The 14,001-nt window shown below is 42.1% G+C and overlaps 1 protein-coding gene across 4 annotated transcripts in view; it reads right to left on the reverse strand.

Annotated features, from left to right (window-relative positions):
* Positions 1-14,001, reverse strand: part of STYXL1 (serine/threonine/tyrosine interacting like 1) — a 62,994-nt gene that overhangs the window by 3,348 nt on the left and 45,645 nt on the right. For all 4 annotated transcript variants that reach the window (XM_082429598.1, XM_082429600.1, XM_082429597.1 and 1 more), the window contains 3 exons: positions 12,720-12,865; positions 3,985-4,082; positions 2,367-2,479 (listed from right to left, as the gene is read on the reverse strand). In XM_082429598.1, the coding sequence (XP_082285724.1) occupies positions 2,367-2,479; positions 3,985-4,082; positions 12,720-12,865 (357 nt within the window). The remainder of the gene's footprint in view (positions 1-2,366; positions 2,480-3,984; positions 4,083-12,719; positions 12,866-14,001) is intronic.

The following is a 14,001-nucleotide window of genomic DNA, read 5'->3' on the forward strand; positions in this document are numbered from 1 at the left end:
GAAGACCACATGCCTAGAGCCTGTGCTCCACAACAAGAGAAGTCACCGCAATGAGAAGCCCACGCACTGCAACAAAGAGTAGCCCCCGCTCACCACAATTAGAGAAGATAAAAACCATATGATCACCTCAAGAGATGCAGAAAAAGCATATGACAATATTCAACATCGATTTATGATAAAAATTCTCAACTAAGTGTGTACAGAGGGAATGTACCTCAACATAATAAAGGCCATATACGACAAGCTGACAGCTAACATCATACTCAACAGTGAAAAGCTGGAAGCTTTTCCTCTAAGATCAGGAACAAGACAAGAATGCCTACTCTCACCACATTTATTCAACATAGTATTTCAAGTCCTAGACAGAGTAAGAAAAAGATATCCAAATCAGAAAGGAAGAAGTAAAACTGTCTCTCTTTACATACAACATATATATAGAAAACCCTAAAGACTTCACAAAAAAACTCTTAGAACTAGTAAATTCAGTAAAGTTACAGGATACAAAATCAATATACAAAAATCAGCTGTTTCTATACACTGATAACAAACTATCAGAAACAGAAATTAAGAAAATAATCCCAATTGCATCAAAAAGAGTAAAATACCTAGGAATAAATTTAACCAAGGAGGCAAAAGACTTGTACACTGAAAACTATGACACTGATGAAAGAAATTAAAGAAGACACAAATAAATAGAAAGATATTCCATGCTCATGGATTGGAGGAATATTGTTAGAATGTCCATACTACCTGAAGCAATCTACAGATTGAACACAATCCCTATCAAAATCCCAATGGTATCTTTCAGAGAAATAGAATAAACAATCCTAAAACTTGTATGGAACGACAAGACCCCAAATAGCCAAAGCAAATTTGAGGAAGAAGAGCAAAGCTAGAGGCATCACGCTTCCTCATTTCAAACTATATTACAAAGCTATAGTAATCAAAGCAGTATGGTATTGGCATAAAATATATACACATAGATCAATAGAATAGAATAGAGATCCCAGAAATAAGCCCATACATATATGGTCAATTAATTTAGGACAAAGGAACTAATAATATGCAATGATGAAAGAATGGTCTCTTCAATAAGTAGTGCTGGGAAAACTGGACAGTCACATGCAAAAGAATGAAATTGGTGGGAATTCCCTGGCAGTCCAGTGGTTAGGACTCCGTGCTTCCACTGCCAGGGGCTCAGGTTCAATCCCTGGTTGGGGAACTAAGATCCCGCAAGCCGCACAGTGCAGCCAAAAAAAAAAAAAGAAACTGGACCACCATCTTACACCATACACAAAAATCAACTCAAAATGGATTAAAGGCTCAAATGGAAGACCTGAAACCATAAAACTACTAGAAGAAAACATAGGTGGTAAACTCCTTGACATCAATCTGGTGGTAACTTTTTGGATTTGACATCAAAAGCAAAGGCAACAGAAGCAAAAATAAACAAGTGGGACTACATCAAACTAAAAGGCTTCTGCACAGCAAAGGAAACCATCAACAAAATGAAAAGGTAGGGGCTTCCCTGGTGGCACAGTGGTTGAGAATCTGCCTGCCAATGCAGGGGACACGGGTTCGAGCCCTGGTCTGGGAAGATGCCACATGCCGCGGAGCGACTAGGCCCATGAGCCACAATTGCTGAGCCTGCGCATCTGGAGCCTGTGCTCCGCAACAAGAGAGGCTGCGATAGTGAGAGGCCCGCACACCACGATGAAGGGTGGCCCCCACTTGCCACAACTAGAGAAAGCCCTCGCACAAAAACGAAGACCCAACACGCCATAAATAAATAAATAAATAAATAAATAAATAAATAAAATTAAAAAAAAAAAATGAAAAGGCAACCTAAGAAATGGGAGAGAATATCTGCAAATCATGTAACTGATAATGGATTAATACCCAAAATATATAAAGAACTCATACAACTCAATAGCAAACAAACAAAAAATCTGATTTTTAAAAGGGCCAAGATTCTGAATAGACATTTTTCCAAAGAAGACATACAGATGGCCAACAGGTGCATGGATGGCAACAGCCAAAATGCACCTCCCTTGGAGAACCCTGAACAAACACTGGTACACAGATTGACAGCATTGGGGGACACACAGATGGTGCTGCTGGCCACAGCCTTGCACAGCCTGAGTCCCTGGGCCTGCCCTGTGTGCCCAGCCTCAGGTCTCTAACCCAGATCTCGGGTTGCCTCCCTTGGATGTGGTATGCTGGGTAAAGCCCTGGACTTGGGGCTCCCCTCCCTGACCCTTCCCTCCCAAACCCCCCACCCCCAATTAAGGCCCCAAGTCGGTGCTGGAGACCCATTCCTCTGAGGTGCAGCTCTGACCCCAACTCCTGGACCAGGGAATACATACCTTCAGGGTCTGCTCATTTTGGTGCATAAGGTAGGCCAAGATGGCCGCACAGCTGCGACTGATGCCCATGGTGGAAAAGACCAGGATGACAGAGCCAAGCTCCAGGTGAACTTCTGCAAATGGAAGGAAAGGTGTGAGGTTGTGTGTGGCCCCCTTCCTTGTGGGTCTGTAAGATGACTGGCCTCAGTGGGTCCAAGAGTAGGTTCAGAACCAGCACACCATGGTCTAGGCAAGTCACGTGACATCTCTAGGATACTGTTTCATTGCCTGGCAAACGGGGATCCTCAGACCTAGCTGGCAGTTCACGAGAATCACGCCTGGGCGTTCAGCATTATCATGCAAAGGCCTTTTCTGGGCTATGCAGCCTTCCTTCCCAGGAAGGTCTGCTACCAGTTGACCTCCCCAGGTGGGGATAAAAGGACTGTACCCCAAGGGCACTTGGGTGCTGATAGAGGCAGGGTAGCCTGAATGTGAATCACAACCAGTAAGTACTGGCTGTTGGGCTTGGGCACTCTAACCCACAGTTTCCTCATCTGGAAAATGTGATAACAGTATACTACCTACCTGATAAGATTTTGCACTGTGCTTAGCCCAGTGCCTGGCACACAAGTGTCAGCTAACCACACTCAATAACGCCCCTGGGACTGTCAATCTCACCCATTGAGGGGTGGGAAGGAAATCTAAGCTGGCATCTTAGGCTGGCTGGTAACCCCCAAGAACTGAAGATAAATATACCAAGTGCAAAATCACAGACTGTCAGAGCTGGAGGAGGACTCGGATGATTAAGGCCAACTGCCTCATTGTATGGATAAGGAAACTGAGGCACAGAGAAGTTAAGGGTTGGCTCAGAGCCACCCAGTGAGGTGGGGCTGGAGAGGGGGCTTCTTTGGGCCACAGGGCTCTGCCACCCCATGATGGGACCCAGGGCAAGTCTCAGTCTCAGGTCCTAGGCAAGTGATAGTTACAACCTCCCAGAAAAATACAGGATGTCTGGGCCAAAATGCCATTCTCGGGCTGGGGGCTGTGTTGGTGCTGAGCAGGCCGTCCTGGGGTGGGCCTCTAACCGGACACAACCTTGCTCTCTCCAGCGATCTTGCTCTCCTTAGGATGACTGAAAACTCCACCCTCAGTGAGGCAAGCGGCTGGTGGGCACTGCTGTGTGAGGTAGGAGAACAGAAGGGGCACTGGGCCCACACACTGGGGACCATGGAATTCAGAGATGGAAGGGCTCTGGAGTCTTCCTTCTACCCCACCACACCGACCAGATAGGAGGGCCGGGACAGAGTGATGCCGAGACTGGAGCTTGGCCAGGTGTGAAAGGGCATAGCGACCCATCCAGGGCCAGAGCACAGGGCACTCAATCCACAGTCTGGGGCTCTCATTTGGCCCCACTGCTCCCAAAGTAAACGCGTGGCTGCCCATATTGCCAAGGACCCCCCCCGGGAGGCAGGCTTGTCCCGGGGCTTGGCCACACCTGGCTGGGCATGTGCTGGGCCCTGCCCTTTTTCTCCTGAGTGCTGGGAGTGGCAGTCAGCAATAGGCATGTGGATGAGGTACCACAGCCCCTCTGCTCCCTGGGCACAGAACAGTTGCTGCCTGGTTAAAGAATGCTCCTTACCAATGAAGTGACAGAGGTGGCGTAAAAAGGGTGTAATGTTGGCTTCCAGGGAATCTTCTATCTGGATGTGCAGAAGCTTGTCGGCGTCACCTACAAAACTAAACGGAAGAAAAGCACAGGTAATCAGGCAAACTCACACAGAGCCCTACTGTGGCATCCTTCACCCACAGCAATGGGATCATAGGGGAAGGAGGCTGAACTAGCATCAGGGAGATCTGGGCAAATAAATGAACCCCTCTCAAAAAAACAGCACCTACCTCATAGGGGTGTTGTGTAGATTAAGTCAATTAATCTATGTAAAGCATTCAGCAATCTGCTTGGCACACAGTAGTGCCCAATAAATGTGACATTATTATTATTAAACAAACCTGGTGCTTTCCTAGAATACAGTGAAGATAGTGAGGGTGGAAAGGAATATGGAATGAATCTGCTATGTTAAATGGAGAAAGCAAGGTGAGAAGGATGGAGAGTGGTGGGCCTGCTGTTTTAGATAGGATGGTCATGGAAGGCTTTACTGAGGAGGTAACATTTGGGCAGAGGTTTAAAGGAGGTGACAGAACAAGCCAGGCAGTTATATGAGGAAAGAGTGTTCCAGGTAGAGAATACAAGTGCAAAGGCCCTGAGGGCAGTATGTTTCATATGTTTGAGAAACAATAGGGAGATCAGAGTGGCTAGAGCTTTATGAACAAGGGGGAAAGAGGAGGGAGATGAGGCATGTGGCATGTTTAATGAGAAGATGCCCGCAAGGATCTTGGCACAATGTCTAGTGTGCAGTGAGCACTTGGTAAATGTTATTTATGAAGACTAGGGCCTACTGGTGACATTCATTCACTGTGGTATGCAGAAAGTTGCAGTAGATTCAGAAATGAAAATATCCTGGTTTAGTTTCTGCATGAGCACTTGCTGTGACAAATACAAGCGCAATTCACCCTGCATTCATTCATTCGTCCATCCATCCTTCCCTTCCGCCTCATCCCTCTCTCCCTCCCCACCTGACCACCGATCCACCATCCATTCATCCATCTATCCCCAACCATTCATTCTTTCCTCAGATACTCACTCAATGCCTATTGTGTGCCAGACCTTGAGCTGGACCCTAGTGGACACAAGATGAATCAAATAGGGCCCCTCCCAGCTTCAAGGAGCTCCCAGTCTGATGCGGGAGGCAGACACATAAACAAATGGCCCCAATCCAACTGGCTAGGTTTTAGGATAAAGACCTGCACATGCTACTGAAGAGGAAGGGCAGGGAAAAGTCGAGGGAGCTGGGGAAAGCCTTACAATGGAGGAGACATCTGGGTGGAGAAGACTGAAGGATACAAGGTTAATATATACAAATCAACTGGATTTCTATATACTAGCAACAATCAGAAATTTAAATTTTATTTGATTTTTCTTGGCTATGCCGCGCAGTTTGCGGGATCTTAGTTCCCCGACTAGGGATTGAATCCAGGCCCCAGGAGTGAAAGCACGGAGTCCTAACCACCAGCGAATTCCCAAGAAATTTATAATTTAAATATACCATTTATAATCACATCAAAAATATCAAATACTTAGGAAGAAATCTGATACAAGATGTGCAAGAACTGTACACTGAAAACTATAAAACATTGCTGAAAGAAACCAAAGAGCAAAGTAAACGGAAAGATAGACCATATTAATGAATCAGGAGATTCAACATTTTTAAGATGTCAATTCACAAATTGCCCTATGGAATCCATTCAGTCCCAGTCCAAATTCCAACAAGCTTCTGTATAGAAACTGACAAGTTGATTCTAAAATTTTATGGAAATTCAAAGGAAACAACTTTGAAAAAGAACAACAAAATTAGAGGACTAACACTACCTGACTTCAAGATTTATTATAAAGCTACAGTAATCAAAAGTGTGGAACTGATAATAAGGCCCTACTGTATAGCACAGGGAACTAAATTGAATATCCTGTGATAAACCATAACAGAAAAGAATACGAAAAAGTATATCTATAACTGAGTCACTTTGCTGTACAGCAGAAATTAACACAACATTGTAAATCAACTATACTTTTTTTAAAAATTTATTTATTTATTTTGGCTGTGTTGAGTCTTCGTTGCTGCGTGCAGGTTTTCTCTAGTTGCGGCAAGCAGGGGCTACTCTTCATTGCAGTGCGCGGGCTTCTCATTGCGGTGGCTTCTCTTGCTGCAGAGCACGGGCTCTAGGCGCATGGGCTTCAGTAGTTGCAGCATGTGGGCTCAGTAGTTGTGGCTCATGGGCTCTAGAGCACAGGCTCAGTAGTTGTGGTGCACAGGCTTATTTGCTCCGCGGCATGTGGGATCTTCCCGGACCAGGGATCGAACCCGTGTTCCCTGCACTGGCAGGCGGATTCTCAACCACTGCGCCACCAGGGAAGCCCCAGTCAACTATACTTTAATAAAAATTTTTTTTAAAAGAGAAAAACAAGTGTGGGAAACTGGTATAAAGAAAAACATAGATCAATGAAAAAGAACAAAGAATCCAGATATAATCCTGTACACGTATGGTCAACTGATTTTCAACAAAGGTATCAAAGCAATTCAACAGGAAAAGGATCACCTTTTCAACAGTGATGACTTCCACATGCAAAACAATGAACTTTGTTCCATATCAGGCACCATATACAAAAACTGATTTCAAAATGTATCACAAGGGACTTCCCTGGTGGTCCAGTGGGTAAGACTCCGCGCTCCCATTGCAGGGGACGCAGGTTCAATCCCTGGTGGGGGAACTAGATCCTGCATGCATGCCACAACTAAGAAGTCCACATGCCACAACTAAGACCTGGAGCAGCCAAAATAAATAAATAAATATTTTTTAAAAAATGTATCGCAAAACGTGAAGGTTAAAACTACAAAACCTTTAGAAGAAAATATAGGAGAAAATCTTTGCATAATTCAAGTGTCCGTATATGCATGGGTCTGTGTTTGGACTCCATTTTGCTCCATTGGTTTATTTTTCTATCTTGCACCAGTATCACAATGCCTTACTTGCTGTGGTTTTTTTTTAAGTCTTGGTATCTGGTCAAGTAAATTTTCCCATTTGTTGTTATTCACTATTCAGCTATTTTTGCCCTTTGTATTTCCATATAAAATTTTAAATTACTATATCAATTTCCACAAATCCATTGGAATTTTATTGGCATTCCATTGAATCTATAGATCAATTGGGCAAGAATCAACATCTTTACAAAATTGATTCTTCTAATCCACAACTACGGTACAACCTCTGTTTATTCAGGTGATCTTTACTAACATCCTCTAGCTATTCAGATAATCTTTAGTAATTCACAGTAATGCTGTATACTTTTCTGTGTAGAGATCTTGCACATCCTTCAATAGGTATAATCCTAGATATTTAATATTTTTGTCCTATTGTAAATTATATGCTTTTAAAATTTCAGCAAACTTATTTAAGTCCAATAATTTATCTGCAGGTTGTTTTGGTTTTTCTGTGTATACAATTAGACTGTCTGTGTATAATGAAAGGTTTTTTTCCCTTTTGATTCCTATTTTATTTCTTTTACTTGCCATATTTCACCAACTAGAACCTCCAGTACAATGTTAAATAGAAGTGGTGATAGTTGCATCTTTGTCTTGTTCCCGGGCTCAGAGGGAAAACTTTCAACATTTCATCATTGTGACGTTTGCTATAGAGATTTTTGTAGAATTTTATTTTTAGATCAAAGTTCCCTTCTATTCCCAGTTTGCTAAGATTTTTTTAAATCATGAATGTATGGTGAATATTATCAAATGCTTTCACTGCATTTACTGAGATAATCCTGATTTTTCCTCTGCATTATCGATATGGTAAATTACATGGATGGATTTTTCAGTGCTAAAACCACCTTGCATCCTTGGAATAAACCCAATTTAGTCATCATGCATTATCCTTCTTATATATCTCTGTATTCAGTGTGCTAATATTTTACTTTAGGATATTTACATCTATATTCATGAAGAAAATTAGCCTATAATTTTCCTGTATTATAATGTCTTTCTCAGGTTATGAAATCAGAGTTTATGCTGGTCTCATGCGACAAGTTGAAAATTATTCCTCCTTTTTATTCTTAAAAAAAATTTTAATATTGGGTTTATTTCCTCCTTAAATATTAGGTAGAATTCATCACTGAAACTATCTAGACCTGGAGTATTCTCTATGAAAAATTTATATTAGTTATTGATCCTAATAAAATTTTCTATTTTGTCTGATGTCAGGTTTGATAGGTTGTATTTTTTTGTTCAATACATCTAAATTTTTATGTTTCTCACAATAAAGTTTTTATAATACCCTCAAGATATTTTTTATATCTGTAGGATATGGTAGAATCCCCTTTTACAGATGGTTATTTGTGCTTTCTCTCTTTTTTGTCAAGGGTTTATCAAATTTATTATTTTTGTAAAACTATTTTGACTTTCTAGATCCTATTTTATTGTTTCTAGTTCATTTTATCTGCTTTTATTATTCCTTCCTTCCTTATTTGAGTTTAGTTTGCTGTTTCTTTGGTAATTTCTTGAGATAAATGCTTAACTACTTGATTTTTAGCCTTTCTTCTTTTTAATAGATGCATTTAAAGCTATAAATTTCCCTCTAAGCACAGCTTAGCTACATTCCACAAGTTCTGATATATTCTATTTTCATTATCATATAGTTGAAACTATTTCATAATTTCCATTTTGAGTTCTTTTTTGATCCATGAGCTGTTTTAAAATTTATTTCTAAGCTTCTAGGAATTTCCTAGTTATATTTTCAAATTATTGCTTTCTACATTAATTCCACAGTGGTTGAAGGCCAACTCTATATGATTTGAATCTCCTGAAATTGGATGAATCTTGTTTTAGGGACTATCATATTGTCAGTTTTTATAAATCTATTTCTTTTTAAGTAAGTATTGGTAGCTTGAGTCTTTTGAGGAAATTGTTAATTTTTCAAATGTATTGACATAAAGTTGCTCATAATCTTCCAAATTATTCTATTTTTAATTAAAAATTTTATTGAGATCAGTGTAGATGATCATTTATAGTTTTTATCAAATTTGGAAAATTCTGGCCATTATTTCTTCAAATGTGTTTTCTGTCTCCCCATTCTCCTTTCCTTTGGAGATTCTAATTACACATGTTAGGCCACCTGAAGCTGTCTCAGTCTTACTGAAGTTCTATTCTAGTTTCTTTTTTTAAGTCTTTTTCTTCTCTATGTTTCATTTTGTATACTTCTATTGCTATGTCTCCAAATTCAGCAATCTTTTCTTCCACAGTGTCTAATCTTTTAATTCCATCCAGTATATTTTTCATCTCAGACTATACTTTTCATCCCTAATATAGGGCTAAGTTTTTCCTCACTACTGAAGCAGTAGTCTTCTGAGTACTCTGTATGATGCACTGTATACTGTAAGTTTTGTTTAATCTGACTGGAAACACAAACTCCTCCTGGTCCCACATAATCTCTGGGGATTGCACCACCTGTTCATTTCTATTGGTTTTTCTCCCTGCCTTGAGTAGTTTTCTCACATGCACGTGCTTATAAGTACTTAGCTGAAGACACAGGAGGACTCTCTGCAGATGTCCAGAGTCTTTCTTTGTACCCAGCTCTCTATTCTTCATGCAGGTCTCCTGCAAATTCTAGCCAACTCAACAGCTCTGAGTCCTCAACTCTACCCTCAACTCAGAAAGAATAATAGGATCTGTGTTGGCCCCCTCCCTGTACTGTGACCTGCAAACAATCTCCAAGCAATAAGCTGGTTTGATTGTGGAGCCCACCTTTTTTTTTCCTCTCAGGAATCATTGTCCTGTGCTGTCTGTTGGCCATTGTCTGAAAAACCCTCGTTTTAGATGCTTTGTCTGAGTATTTTTAGTTGTTTAAGGTGGGGTTGTAAATCTGGTGCCAGTTACTCCATCATGGCCAGAAATGGAAATTCTTCTCACTTACATCCTTTTTCTTAAATTTATTTTTGGCTGCACTGGGGCTTCATTGCTGCACGTGGGCTTTCTCTAGTTGCAGTGAGCGGGGGCTACTCTTCATTGCAGTGTGTGGGCTTCTCATTGCAGTGGTTTCTTTTGTTGCAGAGCACAGGCTCTAGGTGCATGGGCTTCAGTAGTTGTGGCACGTGGACTCAGTAGTTGTGGCTCACGGGCTGTAGAGCGCAGGCTCAGTAGTTGTGGTGCACGGGCTTAGTTGCTCCGTGGCACGTGGGATCTTCCTGGACCAGGGCTCGAACCCGTGTCCCCTGCATGGGCAGGCAGATTCTTAACCACTGTGCCACCAGAGAAGTCCTCTCACTTACATTATTGAAGGATATAGTCTCTGGGTACAAAATTGTGGGTTAGCAGTTATTTTCTTTCAGTGCTTTAAGATTCTATTATTTATTGCTGGATAACAAAATGTCCTAACACTCAGTGGCTTAAAACAATAAAAATTTATTATCTATCAATTTCTATGGATCAGGAATCTGGGAGCAGCTTATCTGGTTACCACTGGCTTAAAATCTCTCATAAAGTTATAGACAAGCTGTTGTCATCTGGTCTCATCTGAACGCTCAATTGGAAGCTAATTCACATGACTGTTGGCAGGATTCAGTTTCTCACAGGCTTTTTGACTGAGGGCCTCAGTTCATCACTAGCTGTTGGCTGAAGACCGTCAGGTCCTTGCCACATGGACCTCTCCATAGGACAGCTCACCGCATGGTAGCTGACTTCCTTCAGAATGAGTGAGCAAGAGAGAGTGAGCAATACTGATGCCACAGTCTTTCTGTGACCCAATATCAGAAGTGACAGCCCATCACTTTTGCTTTACTCTATCCATTAGCACACATCAGTAAATCTAGCCCACATTCAATGCTGTGAATGGCAGGAGGTGGGGAATCACCAGAAAGGCTACGGACTACAAAGACACATTCCATATTTCCTTCTAGTTGCAGTGATTTCTGTTGATGAGTCAGCTGTCAGTCTAATTATTGCTCCTTTGAAAGTAATGTCTTACTTCTCTGCTTTTTTTTTTTAATATTTATTTATTTATTTATTTATTGGCTGTGTTGGGTCTTCGTTGCTGAGCACGGGCTTTCTCTAGTTGCGGCAAGCGGGGGCTACTCTTCGTTGCGGTGCGCGGGCTTCTCATTGCAGTGGCTTCTCTTGTTGCGGAGCGTGGGCTCTAGGTGCGCGGGCTTCCACAGTTGTGGAACAGGGGCTCAGTAGTTGTGGCGCACGGGCTTAGTTGCTCCGTGGCATGTGGGATCTTCCCGGACCAGGGCTCGAACCCGTGTCGCCTGCATTGGCAGGCAGATTCTTAACCACTGCGCCACCAGAGAAGTCCCTCTGCTTCTTTTATTTTTATTTTTTTAAATTAATTAATTTTTTTTTTTTGGCTGCATTGGGTCTTCGTTGCTGCATGCAGGCTTTTCTCTGGTTGCGGCGAGCGGGGGCTACTCTTCGTTGTGGTGTGTGGGCTTCTCATTGCGGGGGCTTCTCTTGTTGTGGAGCATGGGCTCTAGGCGCATGGGCTTCAGTAGTTGTGACACACGGGCTCAGTAGCTTTCACTCGTGGGCTCTAGAGCGGAGGCTCAGTAGTTGTGGCGCATGGGCTTAGTTATTCCGCAGCATGTGGGATCTTCCCGGACCAGGGCTCAAACCTGTGTCCCCTGCATTGGCAGGCGGATTCTTAACCACTTCGCCACCAGGGAAGCCCTCTGCTTCTTTTAATATGTTCTCTCTTTCTTTGGTTTTCAGCAGTCTCACTAAGTGCCAGACGTGATTTTCTTTAGATTTACTGATTTTTATATAGTATTTTTTATGACCAGATGCCTTACTGAATTCTTGTGTTATTTATATAAATTCTCTCTGAGCTGAATTTTATTAGCTTTGATCAGGAGCTAGAAGAGGTAGGTTGTACAGTGCGGGGCCTTGGTGATCATGACTGGACACAGCTGGGAAGACACAGGCTGACAAGCAAGGCTGTGCAGAACTTTCCTGCTCTTTGAACAATGATGAGTGAGGGTGTGTGTGTGTCTGTGTATGTATGTTCCTAGCACCAAGGAAAATCTGAGGCATAAAGGTTGCTGTGTCAAATGTTTCTGTCCTCTCAAAATTCATACGTTGAAACCTAATCCCCAAAGTGATGGTATTTGGAGGTGGGGCTTTGGGGAGGTAATTAGGTCATGAGGATAGAAATTGAAACCCTTATGAGCGGGATTAGTGCCTTTATAAAAGGGACCCTAGAGAGCTTTGCCACTTCTGCCACGTGAGGATGCCATCTATGAACCAGAAAGCAGGCCTTCATCTGACACTGAATCTGCCAGTGCCTTAATCTTGGACTTCCCAGCCTCCACACCAGGAGAAAAATTCTGTTGTTCATAAGCCACCAGTCTACAGTATTCTGTTACAGCAGCCCAGACGGACCAAGAGAGGGGTCACTTCTCAGAGGGCCTGAGACAGGAAAAGCAGGGTAAACCAGGATATTTTACATCAGAATGTTAAGTACCAAGAAAGTATTACTTTTGGTAAGATTTAAGTATGGGGTATGGGGCAAGTGTGGGGTCTCAGTCAGGGGCAGAGGATGCCATGGCCATGCCAGGCAATGAAGTGCAGGCCAGGAATAGATGAAAATAAATGCAGACCCTACTCCAGTGTATGCTGACTTCCAAAAGCCCTTTCAATTCTGTCAATGCATGCCACTAGGAATCTTATATAAATAAATGATACTAATATTAAAAAAAAAAATGGTGTTTCTACTTACAACGGCCCTGTCTCCATGGAGACGTTGACATGTGCTTTGATTTTCAAATCCTTCTGAATTTTAGGGTCGCAGGCTTGCCTGAAATTTCCCAAGTAGATCCTGCCTGGCATTATCTCAACAGGGTACGGTTGGAAGGCATCCAGTTCCTGAGGTGGAGAAGGAGAAAGGCTGCTATGATAATAATCCCCAGAGAAGAAGTTGCTTTTGTTTCGTCTCTTGAAATGTGGCTCAGCAAACAAGCTTAGAAAGACAAACTGGGACAGTGAATGAGACTAACCCAATGTTCATTGTGGCACTATTTATAATAGCCAAGACATGGAAGCAACCTAAATGTCCATCGACAGAGGAACGGATAAAGAAGATGTGGTACATATAACACATGGAATATTATTCAGCCATAAAAAAGAATGAAATAATGCCCTTTACAGCAACATGGATGGACATAGAGATTATCATACTAAGTGAAGTAAGTCAGACAGAGAAAGACAAATATCATATGATATCACTTATATGTGGAATCTAAAAAGGTGATACAAATGAACTTATTTACAAAACGGAAACAGACTCACAGACATAGAAAACAAACTTCTGGTTACCAAAGGGGAAAGGTAGAGGGGGGAAAGATAAATTAGGAGGTTGGGATTAACATATACACACTATTATATATAAAATAGGTAGTCAACAAGGACCTACTGAATAGCACAGAGAACTCTGCTCAGTATTCTGTAATAACCTATATGGGAAAAGAATCTGAAAAAGAATGGATATATGTATATGAATAACTGAACCACTTTGCTGTACACCTGAAATTAACACAGCATTGTAAATCAGCTATATCCCAATATAAAATAAAAATTAAATTAAAAAAATTAAAAACAGGGACTTCCCTGGTGGTCCAGTGGCAAAGAATCCACCTTCCAATGCAGGGGACACGGGTTCAATCCCTGGTCAGGGAACTAAGATCCCACGTGCCGCGGGGCAACTAAGCCCAAGCACCACAACTACTGAGCTCACGCACCTCAACGAGAGAGCCTGTGTGCCACAAACTACAGAGCTTATGCACTCTGGAACCCGCGCACCACAACTACAGAGCCCACACGCCCTGGAGCCTGCACGCCACAACTAGAGAGAAGCCCGCGCGCCGCAACGAACAGCCCACGCCCCAACGAAAGACCCCTCATGCCTCAACGAAGATCCCACGTGCCACAACTAAGACCCGACACAGCCAAAAATAAATAAGTAAATTAATTAATAATTAATAAAGCTTTTTAAAAAAATTAAA

The sequence above is a fragment of the Balaenoptera physalus genome (assembly GCF_965194825.1).
Source record: "Balaenoptera physalus genome assembly, chromosome: 16".
Taxonomy (NCBI): Eukaryota; Metazoa; Chordata; class Mammalia; order Artiodactyla; family Balaenopteridae; genus Balaenoptera; species Balaenoptera physalus.